Below are 22432 nucleotides of genomic sequence, written 5' to 3' on the forward strand. Positions count from 1 at the left end.
TAATCTAAATAATGGGATTGGGGTTGGAACTGAATTTGGGGGTGTTGTTTTGGCTCACAGGGACAGGGCCACCTGCCACTTACCTTCCAAATATTTTGAAAGTCTTTTCAGCTGACAAGGCTCACTCAATAGAAACTGTACTCTGTAGGCAGCCAGGGCTCTATAGTTGCTAAGTAGCAGGGAATTGAGGAACTGGTAAAGGAGAACTTAATGGAAAAGAATGGACCACCTCAGGTTCTGAGAGTGCAGGGCCTTCTCTGAGCCAGAGGAATTCAGGATCCAATGTAACTCATACTGTGGATCCCTAATTGTCATTGCTGGTGGGAGGTCTTATATGGATTTTGTTTTCTTTGTATTTTTTGCAGTATTGAGGATCAAATAGATTTATTATAAGATGTATCAGTTTTATCAAATCATAGCTTTTGAAATTGAAACTGCTGTATAAATTATAGCAAGTTATCTTAGTTTTCATTCTCAAGATGGTTGTCATTGCCTCCAAGTGACAATTGAAATGCTTACCGAGTATCCAGGGAAGGAAGTTACTCATTCCTGGATCCCTTAACACACATGACTGGGTCCTTCAGCTGAGTCTGGGGAACCATCTTTAGTTAGTGCCAACTGCCAAGTTTTTTTTCCCTTTGTCTAACTGATAGACTACACTCTACTCACAGCTTCATTAGAAGCAGCCAAGCAATGTCACTCTGAGTAAAAGAAAGTGTGAAACAGGCTGGTTACGTCACTGATGATGTTATGAGTCTTATATTTGTTTTTCGTTTCAGTAGTAGGTAATGCCAGGAACAGTGTTCCTGGTGGTTTTCTTGTCATCCTTGTTGTTAAGGCATGTTCCAGCTGAGTCAGTATTTAAACTGATTGTAGTACTTATCCCGTGTGTTTGTTTTCTTGGCTTTTAGAGGGATAAGGGTAACAGTTGGCACCTGCTTGTAAAGGACTTTGATATTTGGAGATGAAAGCATTCCGTGCTAGTGCTTGCCTGCAAAATAGCTTTAATGTGTTGTAGCTCCATATTTGGGATGGTGCTTCAACTCCAGGATTTTCTCACATGTGGTTGGTTGATAGGTACTTAATCCTTGAGTTGAGTTTTGATTATGTGGGATGATGTAGTTTGCCTTCCATGACTTCATTTTGTTTACTCTTCACCTGTGTCTACTCATACTGTGGCCTTATTGATTTTGTATTTTTATGTACAGTAGGCATTAAATGGCTCCAGAGAGCATTCTATAGGCAGATCCTGTATCAGAGTGTATTATGTCCCATCAAAGACTTAGTGATAGGTTCAAGAACCTTATGCAGAAGCCTGTATTTGCTTGCTTGATGGTACCACATTCAATCCCAGTATTTCAGCAGGACTTTTGCATTAGAATTACACAGATTCCTGTAGAAAACTAAGAGGCTGGTTAAGAAGACCTTTGTTGGAAAAGGACATGAATTGAGCTTCAAAACACAGAACTTCAACCCAGAGAGAATAGTGTTTTTTCTTAGGACATCTCTGTTATGTCTTGGTAGTCTGACAACATCAGTTGTGCCAGCCACGCTTTGAATGATCATGAAAGGATGCCATGTAAGAACTCTTTCAGTTCAACTTGTGTGTTAACTATGTAGCCCATGTTACCCATTGACAGCCCTGCCCTGAAACTCAGTAGTATCCTACATTTAGTTCTCTATCACAAGTAGAAAAGTAGGTGGGTGCCAAACTGGCAGGCTGTGTCTCTGAGGTCTACATAAATGAATACTTATCTTCTGATAGAGTTTATAATCTATCCTGATGTAGAAAAAATGTCAAGTCATTCCAAGACATGTTCAGAGTACTGATGAGTTTAGATGGATAGAAAACACTTACTACATCAACTTTTATCCGTGACAGTAGTATTTAGGCTGTATGCACACATGAGGTTGAGATTGGGTGAGATAAAAGAATGAAATTGTAGCTACAGAAGACAGTATGCAGTATGAAAGTGTTCTGAAGAAAATAGGACCACTTTGGGTTAACAGAATTGGTCATCTATCTTCACATGTGAGTAGTCTTATTCTTAATCACTTCCACCTTTTCTCTGGTTATTCTTAAAACATCACATGCATTCTTGCTATCGAGGATTGTAGCAGATGGCATAGGTTCCTCAAAAGAGAGCCTCAAGCCCAGTTGGAAGAGAAACTGACATGCTACATGTGAAATAGTCATAGACATTGAGAAAATGCATAATTGCATGTACAATATGTAATCAGAGTGTGAGACCATGACAAGCATATGAGATGATAAGTAATGGACATATATATTAGACTTGAGAGAAGGTAGAAATGAGGAAGGTGAGGAAGTGAAGGTCTTTTACTGGATGACTGTTTAACTAAGGGTGGATTTGCTCCAATTTAATGCTAATAATAACAAGGAATCACTGTAGGACTGGAAAACAGAAGTGTCGTGATGGCAAGAATGATTATCCAAACAGCATTTTGCACAATGGGCTGAAGCATAAAACAACTGGAAATGAAGCAACAGTGGCAGGTGATGCAGACTGTGGAGATGGTACTAAGAGAATCTAATGGTACTAATCAGGATCTGGCCCTAAAATCTTAAACATTTTACAATGATTGGTAGGAGAGAGATGTTTCTTACATTTATGATGTGTGTTATGCACATGTAACAACTGCAATGGCCATTTTTTTTCTGTGTGTCACCCACCATGATCAAGTTGTTAAGATGCTATTTAGTTCTAAAGAGTACTGATGTAATTCTGTAGATTGCATGTACAGTGCTGTGTATACAATAATATGCATGTATGTGCAGGTAGCTATGTGCCAGCCTCACTGTGTGTATTTTATCAGGTTGATGATCCTTGGAAAGAAGTCTGTTAGCTTGTGAGCTCCTGGAAGACATGGGCTGTTTCTTACCCTTAGTGTTTGGAACATAATTATTGAATGGATGAATTAATGAGTTAATTCATAAGAATCACTTTGTTAAGAAGCCTAGACATTTTGAGCTTGAAAGGAAGCATTAAGATCATTTTGGTTAATCTCACTTTGAAGGTGGATAGGTTAAATTCTCTAGGAACAAAATGGTTGATCCAAGGTTATCTGTCAGGGAATGACAACCATGGGTAGAAAATTTAGGTTCCTTTTTGACAACACACTGTTCTTTATAGTCAAATTATATGTGTGTGAGTGTGTGTGCACACATGCTTGCCTGCTTGCAAATATGTGCATTTGTGTGTCAGAACTGGAGCTTGGGTATATATAAAACATCAGATTTACTGTGGTTAGTAGTTGTCTTTCCTAGTGATAGGAACTCTGGGATGCTGTCTTTTATTCTGCTGCCAGTAATTCCTATTTTAACTGTTGCTGTGTGGATGGATGAGTCTTTGAATATACATTCTAGCTGGAGGCATGTTGGCTTTATCGCTATGCAGAACTTACATTTTTTCATTTTTATGTGTTAGGCAGAGGAAGCAGGAAAAAGTCATTTGTCAATTCATTAAAAAACACGTGAAAGGACGGTCATTTGAATATCTAAAACAGTATTCGGCTTTGGAAAAGGTTATGGGTCTTTTCATCATTGATCAGTGGACACAATTATCATTATTGGAAGTTAGCTGTTAAGAAAATAGGCAGCAATTTAAAATCACTTTGCTGTGCATCTGATTTGGGGATTTAGTTTCAAAGTTTGTGTCACTAAGATGACTTAAGAGTTAACCATTTCAAAAGAGTAAATTACAGTTGCTATGCTCTTCAGTTTGGTGGGAATTGTAAGGTGCAATGTAAAAGACTGTTCATTTTTGAAATACAGACCTTTAGGTCTGAAAATCTCTGTTTTAACCCAAGCGTCTGAAACCTTTTTATAGCTTGTTGTAGTGGCCTGGGGATTTGTGCCACTGGGCAAAGAGTCTAGTCCTGGATATTTGCATTTATTGGGCTTCTTTCTCCTTAGGGTTTAAGTCTCTTCTAGTGATAAATGTGGTGCTGAGAGAGCTGCAGTCACTCTTCCAGAGACTAGGGCACAACTCAGTGAACTGTAAAAGTAATACAAAATGACAATTAAAGTAGGGCATTCTCTGCTACCTTGAGGGCCTGACAAAGTGGAAGTATTTGACTTCTGATGTGCCAGACTTATTAACATAGAAACATAACATATCACCCACCCCCAAAGTCTCACTCCAAATTTCCTATATCCAGAAGGATACTGAGGAAAAAGTAGCTAACAAAGAAGGTGCCTAAGCAAGCGCAACACAAAGCAATCATAAAACTCAAAATGCTGCACAAAAGTCCGTATACTGAAGGCCATGCAATTCCTATTTTAGAACCTGTACATCTCCACGCTCTCTACTCAGAACTTGTTAGCTCAATTTTTAGACTATGCTAAGACATTTACTTGTTTCCAGAACACGGTAGAGTAAAAACATTCAAGGAAAAATGGCAAAAGAGTCCTGAAAAGCAGCAACACTAAGGGTTCCCCTTCAAGTTAAAGCTATGAGCTACCCAAAATAGTGTTTTGGGGTCATTGAGGGTAGAGTTTAATCCTGCACATCACGGTATTTTATGTTTAGATGGGTACTCCCAAATAACCAAGAAAAGGTAAAATCATACTTTTTATACTATACAGAGGGAATTTGGTGATACATTTCAGAAACAAGTAGGAAAAGTTAATTTAGTAACGTAGTTTCAGTTCTTAAAGGGGAAAATCCCTAACCTTTGGATATCTCAGCTATCCAGAAATATTCGTTCTTTAATAGCTGTAGAAAAACCAAGGTTTTACTAACTCAAGGCCAAGAAGTCTGCTCTCATTGAATTTCTAAAGGAAAAAGGCTTCTAGTTAGAGAAAGAATTTGTGAGTGTTTTTGGTGATTTTAAAAGTGACATATTTCCCATCAAGACTAGAAATTAAAGTTTGCTTTTGACCCATTTTTAATGTCAAAATTACATTTTCAGAAACAAATGTTGTTCTTGTCTCTTTGCTGTGTTTCTGTGTTAACCTGGCTGTCTCATTAGAGATGGGGACATTTCCTAGTGAAATTAATGTGACATTTAGAGAAAAATCTCTCTCTCAAGTGTTTCATGTTATTTGCCATTTAGAATACTTAGAGATGGGACTGGAATAATGTCAAGCAAATTTTGATTAAATAAGGCTAACCAGGAGCTAATATATTCACACACAAAAGTAAAACTCTCATTATTTCTTGAAAAGTCTGTTCCTTCTGTGGTTCTTTGTCCTACACTGAGATCACCTTGGCTGATAAACTTACAGAAGTGCTATCATATGATCAACTGGTAGGACAATATGATGACTGGCTTATGTGAACAAACATGGGACATTTGGCCAAAGGCTGCAGCTAGTTCTTTGTTTATGACATTTGGACTTCACCATGGAGGTGCATTCGATTTATCAGGAAAACTTTAAAACTAGTATGAATTCCATGCCAATTATTTCAGCATCTTTCATAGATGGTACTTTTTTAAAAAGCTCCTGAGATGATTCTGATATGCACTTAGAGCCGAGAAACTCTCATTTAAGATGTGCAAGTTGTTCCAGTTCATTAAGACAAGATGGTTTCTTTCTCAGGGTGCTCTAAGTATCACTATTCACTCCACTAGATAAGGAAAAATTGATTCTTTTAGTGCACAAGAATTGGATTTGAGTACACACCTGGACCCAGTATGAGACAGAACGTCTTTTGTACATATATGTGTATGTGTGGTAGGTTTGCATGTGTGTATAGGTCTGAGGTTAATGTCAGGTATCTTCTTCACTCTTTACCTTATACATTGAGGCGTGTTCCTTACTGTACTTGGAACTCAGGGTTTCAGCTAGTTAGCGTGATCTGGGTATTCTCTATTTCTGCCTCCCAAAGGATTACAGGTAGGCTGCCAGGCCCATTTGGCTTTTATGTGGTCCCAGGGCATGCAGAGTCTAGTCTTCATGCTTGTACAATAAATGATTTACCTGCTAAGACATCTCCTCAGTCTGAGCTAGAATTTTTGATGCTAATAAATATAGATCCATAATAAAATAGGCCTTCATGGCCAGTTAACTCAGTTGTTCTGAATGTAGTACTGAAGCCGGTAGTGGATGCTGTTCTCATGTGAATGATTCTGTTGCATAAATTGTTCCTGTAATTGCAACCAAGTTACTTCTTTAGGTACTGAAATTGATTGTAAAGGCAAAAGACAATGGATGAGGTGGAATAGCTCCATTTATTCTGAGAAAGTTGTTTTGAGAATCTGTTTTACTAGGACGCAACATGGTCCATCTGCTGCTTCAGATAATGGAACATTCACATTTGGAGTTCAGGATTCTCAAGACTGGGAAGTTTACTCATTAAGTTTAAAGAAGAGGAAAGGTAGAGGAAGGTGATAAAGTTCAATGATGTTTTTCTGCCTTGAATGTCATATCATACCTGTTGCATCTCTCAATGGTTAGCCAATTTGTGAACCTTGATGAGTGGGGAGAATTCTTAAGATCATTATAACCAGGACTTCTAGAGCTTTCTCTACTACTAACTCATTGATGGTGAGTGGGATACCTCATGGTGAGATAGATATTCCCCTAGGAGTGAAAAATAGTACAGTCATCAGAGCTAACATTTGCATGGTTATTCCTCTCTGCTCAAACATGTGGTTTCTGTACGGTGCATGGAGGTCAGGTCATCACAATGTACAGAGATTTGATGCCTTCACCTGTGCACACATGTAAAATATTCTGCTGGAAAATACGTTTCTCTTCACAGGATATTAGCTTGCAATATTGCTCCTGAGTTTTCTGCAAGGCCAACCAATACCTTCTACTTTCTTTTCTTTTTTTTTCCTAGTGCTTTTGTGTATCTATGTATTTTTTTCTGCCACTTTACTTGTAAAGATCTAGTAAGTTTGGACAGGAACTTGTTTCTTTACCAGAATGAAATAAATTCCTAGTTCTGCTTGTGATGTTGAGCTCCACAGAAAGCAGTGTCTGTATGGAATCTCATTGTGAGCCTTGATAAATGCTGTTGAGTTTATCTTTTGAACTCATGTTTCTGTGGTTTGTACTTCACATAGGAGGAAACTGAGGCACAGACAAATTAAGTAATTTAACATAGATTGTACCATGAAACCAAGAAGTAAATCACTGAATGCTCAGTCCATTCCCTATTTTGGCAGGGTAGCATGATTTTTAGGAGGTGATAACTTCTTGTTAAATTGAGTATTGTAATCAATATAATAAAACAACCCACATGTAACACCATTTTTTCCCATTGTGTTGGTAAAATGAATCAAATCAGATGTTTCTTAGTTAAGTGACTTCTGAATAACTTATTACAGCAAATACTAAGGTCATATTTCCAACACAGTCTTCTCCACTAATTACTTTTGTCACAATCTCAGCATTCACTTACTAATCAATGAATTAGAAATGGACTGACCATTTTTATTTTTATTCGTTCAAACTATTTCTTCCAATATCATCAGAAGTTACTTGTGTTTACACTAAAGGGTATCTAAACATTTAGACAGGAACAGTGTAAAGAGATAGTATGCAGTCTGTCTTCAAGTGAGGGCCATGTAGGGAACATGGCCATATGTGAGTAACTATTGGACACCGGTAGGGTTTTGTTTCCTTCCCAGTTCTCTCTCCTTTGATCCTCCCAACTGTTTAGTGCCAGCTTCCTACCTACTCTGTAGATATCTAGGGCCCTTACTTACCCTGACAGTTGGCTGGTTAGTGTCCATGTGGTGTACCTGCCTCATTTTCTCCTCTATCAAACTGTGAATCTTTGAATGTAAGTACTGCATCTAACAGTCTAGTGCAGTCAGTGTCTGACAGGTAGTCATCCGAAAAGAATCTGCTATTTTGTTCTCTAGACAGCTATTGTATTTCCATTTCCAGGTGCTTTCAGTTGAAGGGATTGCAGAAGGCCTCGAAAGAATGGTGGGAATTGTTGAATGGCAGGATGAGGGAAGAGATGTGTTTGGGCATTTGGAGTTCATACAAAGGTTCAACAAGAGCTGTGCTTTTAACATTGGGTGTAAGATCAAGTTTTCTAGGACACTGACTTTAGTATAGATGTTTCCTTGGCTTCTACCCATTCTAAGGTTGCCCCCCTTCAATCTGTCCAGACTCCCGGTGCTCAAAAGCTGTTTTTCCATCTCTTTCATCTTTCAGGTACCTTGCACTTGCTTTTGTAAAACCCTTGCTCCAACCAGCTACTGTAACCAGATTACACAGTAGAGTTTTAATGATAGGAACTGAGACAGGGCTTTGCTTGCAAACTTCATGTTTCACATGAAAGACTTTGGTACCCCCTGTGGACTGCCCTTTACCCTGTTTTGGGCATAGTACTTGTTTGCCTTTGTATCTGTGATAAAATGAAATCCATCCTGTGTAACTGATACCGAGCAAATGTCTTAAAACAAAGGGAAGTGCAGCATTTAAATCCACAGTAGGGGATTACCTTGCCGCATTTCCATATCTTTGGAATAAATATTTTAACATGTTAATTATCTACTTCTAATAAAAATACCTTTGAACTTATAGTCAATTTGATGGGCATAAAATGGTCTCCACTGGGGAATGGGAAGCAATTAGTTTCTGTAACGATTGTGAGTCATACTGTCTCTTGTCTCTAAGTGGTTACATGGTCAGTAGCCAGCCATATTCTAGAGAATGTTTGTACCAAGTCCACCCTGGCCTGCAGAAGTAAGATGCTGCTTTTGGAGGGCCCTTGGGGGCCCCAAAGAAGACATTCATCAAACTGTTGCCCCATTACTGCTTTGCACAGTAAAACAGTCCTTTGAAGTAGAACATTTGGACTCTTATTATGAATCATCTTTTAATCTTTTTCTTTCTCATTGCAGACTGAAAACTATTCCTTTGACTCCAACTACGTGAATAGCCGTGCCCATTTAATCAAAAGGTATGTTGGTTTGCTTTTGCATTTCTACTGCTTAGCTTGATTTAATATAAAAACCTCAAAACATTAATTTTTAAGAACTCCACTCCTTTGGATGTTATGATGAATGCCTATGTGCTTATGCTCGGAAGAATTTAGAGAAAATATAGAAAGTAAGGATCACTGTTAATTCCCTCACACAAAGAGCATCACTGTTGGTATTTCATCATATTTATTTCCATCAAAACATATGCAAAATTAAAAATAAAATTGGGATAACATAAAATATTTAATGGTGATTTTGGAATCAATGTTAGAGAGATCAGAAAAATTAGAAAACTTTCAAAATCATACTGATATCCAAATTTTTGTTGCTACTCATTTAAATAACAGGAGGCTTCAACTTTTGTTCTCTTGTGGAGCTTGTAGTATGTTCTAAGATTGTTATTATTTTGACAGCTTTGAAAATTTAAAGATATTTAAATGACAGATGAAATATCTTTTATAATATTTTCTAGATAAAAGAGGAAAAGAAAAATTTCCAACTTTATATTTGTCAAGGCACTATGAAATGTTTTGGTTGAAATCTGAAATTTGTATGATTGATTGGTTATAACTTAGCTATATTTTGAGTACAAAGCAGAGGTGAATATTGACAAGATTCCACCTGGTATGGTGGGTCCTAAATTCTTACAATTGGGAGGAAGATGAGATTAGGAAACCCTCTATTGAGGTAGAACTAAGCAAAGGAGAGAACTTGGTGTGCAAAAGTAAGCCAGAAGTTGACCATTCAGATGATGCCTTTATTACTGTTTCATGTAAATAGCCTCTTGAATGGTCCAGTAGTTATTCTGCAGTTAAAATTGAACACTGAGTTTTGTTTGTTAAAATAATAGCAATAAAGCAGAGGAACAAACAGGGTATAATAGAACTGCAGTGGGAAAGATCTGAAAATTCTACTATTTTGCTGGCTGTAATCCCATAAATTTATATCGCTGTAATAGTGGGATTCAAAGCAAAAAACAAAATCCTTGCTTTTTGTACAAGAAACTTGAATTCACATCTGATTTAATTTATGATGCTGCAGTAACCCCCCAAACTACAGTAGATTTATCTATATTGGCTTGGGATAGCTTGTGACCTTAAGTGATGATCATTAGTCATCTTAAAATGGCTATCCTTGTATTACCAATCATAGTATAATTCAGAAAATTTTGGAGTTGTTTGGAAGAATCCTCTGGACAAAAGGTAAGGAAATGAAAATTAGCTAAGAAATTTATTTTAGGAAGAAAGAAAAAGCCTCTTTGTATGTACTGATTAGAGGGGCTTTGCAGGAAAATACTGCTTTGTTTTCTGCTTCAGGACTGTTATTTTCAAAGCTTCTTTTTGAACTGGTAAAAACAGTGGCTTGCTTGATCCTTACAGGTCTCTGGAGCTAGCTCATTCTGGGTACCTGGAAATTCTCTGACTAGGTTAAACTGATAGCATGAGACTGATTTTCATAGCCTAGTAGAAGGCTAAGACTCCTGGGGACCTGCACATCTTAGATCAGCTCCAAATATCCAACTTACAAGGCAGACTTATGAGATAAAGACTTATGTTAAAGGATTTAGCTTTGGGGATACAAGTATTTCCACGACAGCTTTGAGACTCACTAGAAACCTTTGATTTTGATTAATTATTTTACTTTTTTTTATACATACATGCGCACAAAAGCTACATCCTGGACTGAGTGAGCTCTTGGAGGAAATATCTCCAGATATGGCCCAAAATCAAAGATAGTAGTTTATTTATCAGGGACCACCTGATTAAGAGGAAACATCTGAAAGCTTGGGAACACACACACTTTCATCAGTTTCTTTTTATAGAACTGTGACGGTTTTGGGAACCCATGAAAGTCTTAGAATATATGGGGCCAGTTGCATTTAGACAAATAAAAATACCTAAAAAGATACAGGATATTTTGTGTGCTGTCCTTTTCAGGAGAATAACCATTACAAGTGTAAAATGGTAGGAAATGACAGTGGTGACTAATATTAACACTGATCCCAAGGGATCAAGCCGTGGGAAGTGAGCATCCAAGATGTTTAAGAGATGTTTATGTTTTCCTGAAGACCCATGTTTGAAAAAAAGCTCCTGGACAGGAAATTCTGATCTTGTCATAAATCCTAATTTTATTAACAAACCTCTGAATTTTAAAAATGTCTGGCAAAGTTCAGCCTAACTCTTAGAATTTGTTTCCTATACATTTTTTTTCTCATCTTACATTCAATTTCTAGCTATCTAAGGACATTTCTTGGAATGTTGTTTTGGGATTTCTTGGCCAGACTCTTTTTTTAAAAAATATTTTTTCATTTTTCTTTATTAAGAATTTTTTATTCATTTTACATACCACCCACAGATACCCCTCTCTTCCTTCCTTCTGCTCCCCTCAAGCCTTCCCTCTCTGTGGGATAACTACCCTCACTTTACCCTGGGTACTCTTGATGAGAGAGAGATAAGAAATTACCAGTAGAATGATAGGCCTAGCCAACAAGAAGAAAGACAGAAATACAGGATAGTTTTGGGAGGACCTGGGTCAATACCCATTGGCCCAGAACTTTATTCAAAAGATATTTTTATAACAATGCCAAGGGACAAGGCAAAAGACCTCTCCCTTGCTAGATTCAGCCAAGTGCAGACCCTGGTAACTGTGCTCATGGTCAAATCATCCCCTTATGCAACCCTGCTAGGTAAAGCAAGCTCAGATTCTCTGATCTTGAATAACTTGTGCCTCCACCTCCCCAACCCATCCCCCATTCCCTCCTCCAAAAAGGTAAGGCCTCCCATGGGGAGTACTCCATGGTGTATATGTACTACATTTAAAAAAGAAAATCTGAGCCGGGCAGTGGTAGCACACACCTTTAATCCCAGCACTCGGGAGGCAGAGGCAGGTGGATCTCTGTGAGTCCAAGGCCAGCCTGGGCTACCAAGTGAGTTCCAGGAAAGGTGCAAAGCTACACAGAGAAACCCTGTCTCAGAAAAAAAAAAAGAAAAAGAAAAAGAAAAAGAAAATCTGTTCTTTGTTCTTTGGTTGAGGGGAATCTAGGTTGTTTCCAGGTTCTGGCTGGAAACCAGCATTACGAATAATGCTGCTATGAACATGGCTAAGATCAAAACCACTGATGACAGCTTATGCTGGAGAGGATGTAGAGCAAGGGGAACACTCCTCCACTGTTGGTGGGAGTGAAAACTTGTACAGTTACTTTGGAAATCAGTATGGTAGTTTCTCAGAAAATTGGGAATCTACCTCAAGACACATGATATAACTCTTGGGCATATACCCAAGGAATGCTCAATCATACCACAAGGACACTTGCTCAACTATGTTTATAGAAGAATTATTCATAATAGCCAAAATCTTGGCCAGAATCTTACACACACACTTTTATTCTTTCACACCTGTCTACATTTGATAGTTGAGCACTGGCCATCCCTGGTCCTTTTTTTGTAGCAGTCAGGATTTCTACATGAAATAATAAAAGGATGGGACAAGATGCATTTCATTTTTTTCTGGTATAAGAACAAGGAGTTAAAAATACTACTGAAGAGACTCATTAAGAGAAACTGTCCCAGAGTTCTGTAGCATCTGGTATGGTGCCATGTATATAGTAAGTATTTGGTACATGTTTTTCAGATAAATAAGAGAAAAGAATGAAAGGAAACATCATCATTTTACCATTAAAATAAAACAGCAGTAAGCTTTCTTTTAAAACAGCAATTTCTAAACAATTCTGTGCATTGGTAACAGCTGTCTTTAACTCCATCCTTAGAGAAGCTTCAATTTTAACAGGTTACAAGGTGATGGCAAAGATGGTCCAGAAAACACTCGAGATTACACTTTTTAAAAGCCAGTTACAATACTCTTTTTACTTTCTCTTCTCCATTGCAAATGGCATTCTCTATGTATGTGGGATCACCTATTGGAGATATGACCAGTATCCTCTGAGGTTCTTCTATCTTTTGCAAAAGTAATATTTTAAAGGGCACACACAGGTTAGTATTAGTGTAATGCTCTTTCATCAAGCATGTAGACTAACTCTTGTGTAAAGAACCCTATTCAAGGTGTTTTAAACTGAACTTTTTCCTCTGCTGGGCACCAGAGCAGTAATAGAAACATTTGCATTTACAATACCATTGGAAACAGGTGCCCCTAATTTATTGTCCCACAAAAGTTGTTTTACAAGTCTCTCATCTCCCAAGAGGTACACAGGCAATAAAGCAAGTGAAATCAGCATTTTTTATGTCTGGCATAAATTGTTATTTGTTTTGGGTGAGTAGCCATTTACCAGGCTGTTTTACTGTTTGCAGCATCTTGCTCACTGGTTCTTAAACTGCCTTACACAAATCCATTCATTAAGCCACTAAATGTCCTTACAAGATCACAGTAAGCGGCACTTAGTTTGTCAGATGGGCAAACTGATCTTTAAATGAGTTAACTATCCTGAGGTTTGAGAGGGTAGTGGCTCTACCTTTGATTTTTCTTCTCTTGCTCACCCCAGCAGTTCCTTAGATCCTAGTAGCTAATCATTCACAGTTTTAATATTTTATGTCATTTTTTAAAACCTGAAAGAAACAAACAAACAAACAAACAAACAAACAAACAAACCCAGAAGTCCCGAGGTAGATTTCAGCATTCTGATGCATATAAAATAGATGACCAAATTTTTAAAAGGCAGATATAAAACCAATTAGGAGAAGTGAGATAGAGATCACCAGCTTCCAGGGAGATGAGATAACTCGGTGCAATTAAATGTTATGCTTAGCTTGAAGATTTTGAGAAGCCAAGACAAAATGAAAAGTGCATCAGGTCATATAGTTTTATCATTCAATAAAGCAAGGACACATATTTTACAGGAAAGACATTTTTCTGTCCCTGGATTTTAGAAGAAATAGAATAATGGACAATGGCTGACAATAGTTTACAGAAGATAGGAACATTCTTTAAATAAATATAAAATTCTTATACCAATCTCATAAAATACCATAACCATACATACTATTTAACTGTGATGTGAATGAGGCATTATAATACAGAATAATGATCATATTAAATAATGATAATTTCATTGAATACCTATTTCTATCTGACTCTGCATGCAAAGTATCTCACTGAGTCCTCAGAATGGTCCTGTGAGGGAGACTTCATCAAGTGCATTTGTCAAGGCAAGGAAATTGAGGATTAGATATGGAGCCCAGAGCCACATAAACAAAGTGGTAGATTGCTGGTTATCACTTGCTTTAATGACTCCAAGTTCAGTGCTTTCTCTTGCACACTATGTTATAAGAATACTGGTGAAAAAATGTAGAACAGTTGTTTTAACTGAGGGTGATTTGGCAGTGTCACCCTGGAGAAAATTTTCATTATTAAACTTGATGGGGGTCATCACTAGCATCTAATGGGCAAAGGTCATTAGGTCCATTAAACATCTCATAATGCACAGGATGTACACAACAAAGAATTGTGTGACCTAAAAACTCAATAGTGCCAAGATTAAGAAGCCCTATTCTAAGGGATGGCCAATTACATTTGTCTTTAGACTACTTCATTCACCATCATATTTCTCAAGCAAATTTTGGCAACTGCTGAAATGCATTCAATTTAGACTTGAGTTCTTTGGCTTAACACGGCAGTTTTTGTGCTGAGGATTTAAAGAACTTTTCATTATGTTTCAGAACCAGATAATATAGGTTAAAAAGCTAATATTTGTTATAAAAATGGAACGGCCTATAATATCACCCAGGCAGGTCATTTTTTCTCTCTTGAGGTATATGAGTGCTTGTAGGCAGGCCCAATTTTTGTTTCTAAAATATAAACTTTGAATCTACTTAAACTTTGGATTAGTATATACAGGAAGACAGAGTCTGTGCCATGAAGCTTGAAATAGTGAACCACTTCTAAATCATGAGTTTCCAATTGGTCTTTTTGTCCATGAAAGAACTGTAGGATTTTCTTAAATAGACCTGTGTTCTGATAGGTTATTTGGACCGAGTTACCTCTGTGACATAATTTGGCAGAGCTGAATGTACTGGCCTGTTGAGTTATTGGATATTAGTGACTTTGATGCTAAGATGTATTTTCTGAAATAACTAACTAATAGGACAGTGCTTTGCATAATCAAACTGCATTTTGTTAAAATCATGGCTTTCCAGTTACTACCCTCTTGATCATTCACTTTTTTATTATGTCAGCAATCATTCAACATCCAGGTTGGTCATGTGTTAATTTTCTGTGTGCTTCCTTTAGGACAAATGTGCAGAGTGACAGTGTATCCTTGTGTCCATGGCATAGCTTTTTACCATATGTAGTGAATGTTCTTATGTCTCTGAGAGGGAGGTCTGTGAATGTTTAAAGTTTAAGACGTTGATAAATGCAGTTGTGGAATCTTCAGGAATTCTGTGCTCTGTTACTAATAAGCTAGAGGGCCAGAGCAGAAGATGGTATAATTTGAAAGCCTGAGCATTAGAGACCCATTTGTAGAGATTCTAGTTTGAGCCTAAAAACCTGAAAATGAGGAGCATTGAATATGGGAGAATATTGATGTCTCAGTTCAAGCAGAAAGGATATTCAACCTTTTGCTTATTGTTCTTTTCAGGTCTTCTTCAATGGATTGGATGAGTCCCACCAACACTGGTGAAAGATACATGCTTTACTCAGTTCTTCAATCTAAATGCTAATCTCTTCAGCTAACCCGCTCAAAGACACATTCCAAAATAAGGCTTAAGTAGCCACCTGGCTCACCCTTAGTCCAGTCAAATAGATGCATAAAATTACCCCAAACACGTTCCATGCACCAACAGTTTCCTCAGCTACTGCCAGTCTTCCTTTTCTTTGAATTGGTCCCTCTGCCATTTTTACTCAAAACTGACAAGTGGGCCATGTGGTATGGCAGTTTAGGTTTGTAATCCCAGGACGCAGGAGGAAACTGTTATCCTTATCATAAGTTCAAAGGCCAGTGTGGGCTATGTATCAAGTTCCAGGTCAGCCTGGGGCACAGAATGAGACCCTGTCTTAAAAACAAAACAAGCAATCAAACAACCAGGAAACTGACCTGGTTTTTCGAACTCTGATCATCTTTTTAATTTTAATTACACTACCTCAATTTCTGCCATTCTTGCTTTTTATAGTTGATGATTAGTAGATCTCTCTAGAGAAGCAATTTACATACTAGTTAAGATTTTAAGCACTGAAACTTGAAAAGCTGGGATTGATCTTAGATGTACTACACTTTTTTTTCCAGTAGTGTGACCTTGGGCGAGTTATTTAACTTCTGTGTATCTCTGTTATGTCATCTACAAATAATAATATTATTAGCACCTTTTTCTTATACAGCCTGAGTGGCATAAAAAAGTTAATGTTGATCTCTTAAAACAGTAACTCATGAACAGTAATTTCTCAGAAAACATTGGCTATTTCTATTTGACTTTAACTGTATCGGAATAGAAAAACTGCAACGGTGATATTCTTTAGAAGTGGTTTGAGATTTCTATCTTCTTCCACCTCGCCTGTAGTGAAGCACTAAAAAGAAGCAAATGAAAGTATTAGCTGGATCAGCATCCAATATTGAGAACTTCTCTGTATTGTTATGTTCCGTTATCTTCAAACAGAAATGTCTCTTCTCCATATTTTTACCCTTTTGGACAATCTAGCCACTGCTGGCCTCCTTACAGAGCTGACATCATCCTGGCTTGGAAAGATTTTAAAAATCAGATCTATCACAGTTGTAAATTAATGTACTTTCTTCAACCCAGCAGCTCCACCTTCAAGGACCTCGAGGGCAACAGCCTGAAGGATAGTGGACATGAGGAGAGCGACCAGACTGACAGTGAGCATGATGTCCAGAGGAGCCTGTACTGTGATACTGCTGTGAACGATGTGCTGAACACCAGCGTGACCTCCATGGGATCTCAGATGCCTGACCATGGTAAGGGATGGACAATGTTAAATCGAAACTATATGTTCCAAAGAACCCAGACTCTTTCTAGACATATTGTACTACTTTACTGCAGTGCATGTTATGAAGGTATTCACTTAGCTCACATGTTAGGAGCATCTAGAGAGTTTTGAGGCATTATAACATCTATCAGGATAAATCTACCTCCTTATGTAATGTTGGGGCATGGGCATTTTATAAGGTGATTAAGGTGACTGGATTCACATTCTTTTTTTAAAAAAAAATAACTGTATTGAGCACATAGGAAGTAAGCAGATGCTTTCTCATCAGGAATAAATGGCTTTTATGCTACAGTCCATGGATTCAGCTAATCAATTAAATTGCATAGAACACAGCTCTAATGAGACCAGAGGGGTGGGATTTATTTCTCTACTAGTCTGGCGAACTTTCCCCAGAGACCCTGTTCTCTTCCCACCGATTTTGTAGTCTTTCCTGAGGATAGAAATTGCTAGACTTTCCATTTCACCTACAGGACTGCTATTCCAAGGCCATGGAGCTACTGCAGAAGTCCATGTCACTGGATATAGGGGAGACAGGCTAAGAGAATGTGACTGAGTCAGTACAAAGCCTTCTGGTATTGTGAAATGAACGAGTTACAAAGCACATGTCAGGAGCCCACATCATCATGTATGCAGAGAATCTATTTGTATGAACCCAGACACAGTGCTTTTAGGAAGAGATGCTCTTTAAAACTGTGATAGGCAGAAACCAGAGTATGAAAACACTAGCAGAGTTCAGCGAAGGCAGATTGTTCATATGGACTTGGGCACAAATGTCATTTTCAATATTTTACTGATGTAAACATAGTATGCAAACAGCCTGTCTTTCCCAATTAAGAAGTATGAATTCAATTTGGTGTTTAGGCTCAGTGAAGCTTCAGAATGCTTGGCTATGTCTTGAGAAAAGCTAGTCTCATGCTCAGCTGGAAGCCCCACTGCTAAAAGTCTTAAAGATGAGAAAACAAAATATGGTGATTACGTGCTGGTCTTCAGCTGTCTCATTTCACTGTAAACATCATTAAACGCTTTTGTTTTGGTTTTCTAAATGAATCCAAAAAATGCATGATTCACAAAACAAAATGTTTTTCATGGAAAAAAATTAGCCACTGTAGATTCTATTTAATTGTCGGATCCATTCTCTCCTCAGGAGACTCAAGTGTCAAAGTCTATAATATAGAGAGGTCACTACCAATTGTACCCTGCTCCTTTCCTTAATTGGAGAGTGGTGACATCTGCAGAGATAATATACTTTCTGGGAAACCTTACTATATGACTGAGGATGAAAAATTAAACATTTATATAGCTGAAACAGAGGCAATTTAATTCTCAGAGGATGCAGACAGATATGTATCATTTCTTACTCATGTGTATCTCAAAGAAATGCGTTCTTCATTTAGATCAGAAAGGTTTTCTGTTAGAGGCTCTCCAAAATGAAATGACTCCAGGAAAGAAAATAGTTGTAATTGATTCTCACTTTATGCCTGGCTAGAACAACATCTGTTTTAATTTTTTGTCACATTTCTTGAGGAAAACAATATCAGTGTGTTGCAGCTAGATGTTCCGAGTGTTTCTTATAAATGGGTTGCATTATGTACTGTGTAGATTGAATAACATCAAGAATATTAGAAAACAAATATGTAACAATATCCAAAGACTCTCTTACATAAAAAAATGATGATTTCCCACACACTCATGCATGTAGACACATTTTTTCTTAGTATATACCATTCTGACAATACCTTTACATTTTTTATTATTTTATTTACATGCTTTTATTTTCATTTTTTTTATTGTTCCAGTGATGGCTACACTTTGAGTCAATCCTTGACCTGGTCCTTTCTAGTTTGAGTGACAAAAGGAACTGAACTCTTGTTTACATCTCAGTCTTTATGTGTGATACCCCACAACTTCCGATGATTCTGTTAATGATATGTAACTGTGTATTCCAAATCAACTCCAGGCTTGCCACAGGAACTGTGTCACCAGCTAACCTAGGTTGATTATATGACTCCAAAAATAACAGCTATTCCAACCACTTAACATTTTATAGCATTTGTTGTCTCAAACGTGCATTCATGTAAGTGCATCCTATTTTATCCTCAGGTTCAGTAGTTGAAAGACACTCACTGGGTAAATTCACTACACATTCCTGATCTTGAACTCCCCAGGCAAAATTCTGAATCTTTTGGGTTGTGAGAACCAGTGCAACATCACACCAAATGCAACCAATAAAGGTTACCTTACACCACTGTATTGACAAGTTTGGTTCACCTTGGATGTCATAACTGTGGGTCTTCCTTATGACATTTCTACTTTTAACATTAGTATGCCCCCTTTGCTGTACACGTGGGGACATGTGTTTGATGGGAAATCCCAGGAATATCAAACAAAAATTATTTTATGCACCCATTATTTTCTCCTTGAGCAGGCAGGAATGGCTTTTTATATGATCCCATATTGTATTGTCAGTATTTTAAAATGTACAAATTATATTTGGTCCACTCTTTTTGAGAGACACCTAGGCTTCATTGTACTGCCCCAGGTTTCTTCAGTATTTTTATAACTTTGCTACAGCATAAGAATGCTCAGTGTGAATGACAAGGTGATTTTTGTCTTGAGTAAAGGCCCAAATGTCTTAGTTTTCAGTAGCTTTTCTATGAAACTCTTCCTAGGCGTAGGAACCCCAGACCCACTATGTTCAGTGGAGGAAGGAGACTAAAGGGCTTTCAAATTCAAAGGTCAAAACTCTAGTCACTGGAAAGTTTGGATTGCGTTTTGATTATTTCCCACAAACATATTTGTGAGCTGGGTCAGCATGGCAACAAAGGAATGATAAGAGCCTCTGCTTTCTACATTATGTTCAACCCTGGCATCTCTCTTAACAAGTTTGAAATCAGGTCAGGAGGTGGGTGAACTTGCTGAGCTTAATTACCTAGTTGCCACACAATTCCAGACTTCTTGGCCATCCATCATGCCCAAGAATTAATATGGCTTATCTATCTAGGTTTGTCCCCAGTCCTGTGGATCTTGTGGCTTCCCAGAAAGGAAGATAATGGAACATTTTTAACATGTGCTTTCTCTTGACACACTGTGCTGTTTAGAATATTATCTCTCAATTGCTCCCAAAGTACCTTGAGAACAAGCAAGTGTTGTCACATGTGGCAGGCTTATCTTCTGACTTGGCTCCTGAGGTGATTTGATGCTGAGCTTGGGAGTCACAAGCACATCTCTTAACCAATGCTTTCCCCATCTGATTTTATTCAGTAAATTTACAACCTTCGTGAGAAGATAAGAATATTGACTCCTTTAATGTCTGAAGTTGACAAGTAGTGTGGGGAAAGATGGCAGTGGCTCATGGTTTTGCTGCATAATTGAGAGCATTGCCAGATTGAATCTCTCCTTAGCCCATGTTTCTTTGACATGAATAGTGCTGGGATTAGTAGACCTCTTGCTTCCCTCTCCCCTTTTTTGCAAGGTCATGTGTGGTGATGTGGATATTGCATTGTGCTTAAATGTGTAATATGGACATGAAACTGAAGTTTATGGGGATCACATCTTAGAATCACACTCTAGTTCCAATCCCAAGTAATTTGTTTCAAATCACACTCAATTTTATTCCTTGTGATTTTAGTTATTGATTATAAATTCATCTACTGAAAAGATGACTGTAATTGCACTAATATGCACCTATTTTGGAGTTCACTATAACACTGAGTTGCTTTCCTTCCCATGCTAATTGCTATCAAATAGAAGCAATGCATAGAAATTTACAGTGATGTTTATCTATGTTTTATATCCAAACACACCCAAATGCAAGATAATCATTGCCTTATTTTGGAAAGTGTTACATTCTTCTGCATTTTACTTAACTTATTTACAAAACTTATCACTTAACTATCACTCAACATATTTTCTGTGTAAAACGTGGATCAGAAGAACATTAGGTGCACCTAATGTTACCCCTGCTACAAAATCTTCATAAAAATGTCCCACATTATTCATTCCATGCACAGACTAGTGTCAACCACAAGTATATTAAGGTGTTTGCACCCTCAATACTCTATCACCAATGTAGAATTTCAGTTTCTTTAGCCTTTTAATGAAATTATAATTCAGTGACTGAACATCTTTATCTCTTTATCTATCCCCTGACTTACCTCTCACCTCACTAAATTTCCAAACACTCATTGCAATTAATCTCTTGGCAAAACAAGGAGTTCTCAATGGAGAATATTTTGTGACATTGCAAAGCAATGTGCTGCTGGGCTCCAGAAATATGGACCAGATGTTCATAGAGTAATTGAAAATTCCATTTTATCAGAATACCATTTGCTGTCAAAAAGTTTTATCTTTACTTCAACAAAGAGGTTGATTAGATCCCCTTGGACCTGAATTAGCATCTTTGAGGCTAGATATACTGTTTTGCAATTCATGTGGTTATTTCTTCCCCAGTTTTGTTCCTATAGAAACTTTTAGAATTATCATCTTCTTGCAAATGTACCCATTGAAATGTTTAATTACTTGAACATAGGATCATGTTTACAATGTTGCTATACATGCATCTTTCAGCTTCATTCATTCTGCCCCAGGTAGTATAGTCTTTTGATATTAAGAAGGAATAATACATTCACAAAACACTTTAATACTTCATTCAAAATAAAAAATCATGCTATATTTATTTATTTATTATGTATTTGAATGTGTGTGTGAGGTAGAGATAGATAAGTAGAGAGAGAGTGAGGAGAAAGTGTTCAAGCATGTAGTGACAAACATGTTATATGTTCAGGTCAGAGGACAACTTGGGGAAGTTGGTTCTATTCTTCCACCATATGGTCCTAGGGATTGAACTCGATCCATTAGGCTTGGCTGTAAAAGTCTACACCTACTGACCTATCTTGCCATTTGTCACTCAACAATATTTTTGAGGTGTATGGCAATGTGTTAACTCTGCTGTTATTGACTACCAAAGTACTATATTTTTACTTTGCCGTATTTAGGGTCTGCTGAGATGACCTCAGTAATAAAATTGTTAATATTGTTAGACCCTAAAGTTTAGGGTCTCGAGTGGGCACCCCAAGAACCCAGACTCCAATCCAGTTGATGCAACAGCAAGAGGTGTTTATTGTTGCGGCTGTACAGTCGGGCAAACTCAGCTCCAGAGAGCAAGAGTCGTGCCGCCCTACAGTCACATGGGTACTTTTAAAGGAAAAACCCACAAAAGCCATAAGATTACAATTCCCATACAATTTCGTTTCACAAGATCATGGTCTGATCACAGAGTGGGTACAGTCATGTCCACATGTACATTCTTCCTGAAACCTCAAGGGGGGGTATCAAGGCAGGAGTGGAGTTTACACAAAGGTTACAGTGGTCCTTCCTGGAACACTTGCAACTATCCCAGTCACAGTTGAGCACATCTCTTAACAGAAATCTTTTTACATTGTTATATTGTTACAGGGGTGATTGAGTAGTAGCTGAGTCAGGTTGCCCTTGGAACTAGTTTTCTTTTTAGTTCCTTATTCTCCTGGAGCTTGGGGGGTGTAAGCCTGAAGGGTTAGGGCCTTTCAAA

The 22432-nt window shown here is 37.6% G+C and overlaps 1 protein-coding gene across 3 annotated transcripts in view; it reads left to right on the top strand.

Moving 5' to 3' along the window:
- The window catches only part of Pcdh19 (protocadherin 19), a 108987-nt gene that overhangs the window by 48002 nt on the left and 38553 nt on the right, over positions 1-22432 (top strand). For 2 of the 3 annotated variants that reach the window (XM_006986411.4, XM_016004985.3), the window contains 2 exons: positions 8836-8894; positions 16662-16834. In XM_006986411.4, the coding sequence (XP_006986473.1) occupies positions 8836-8894; positions 16662-16834 (232 nt within the window). The remainder of the gene's footprint in view (positions 1-8835; positions 8895-16661; positions 16835-22432) is intronic. The other variant, XM_016004986.3, reaches the window with a different exon arrangement.

The sequence above is a fragment of the Peromyscus maniculatus genome, chromosome X (assembly GCF_049852395.1).
Source record: "Peromyscus maniculatus bairdii isolate BWxNUB_F1_BW_parent chromosome X, HU_Pman_BW_mat_3.1, whole genome shotgun sequence".
Taxonomy (NCBI): Eukaryota; Metazoa; Chordata; class Mammalia; order Rodentia; family Cricetidae; genus Peromyscus; species Peromyscus maniculatus.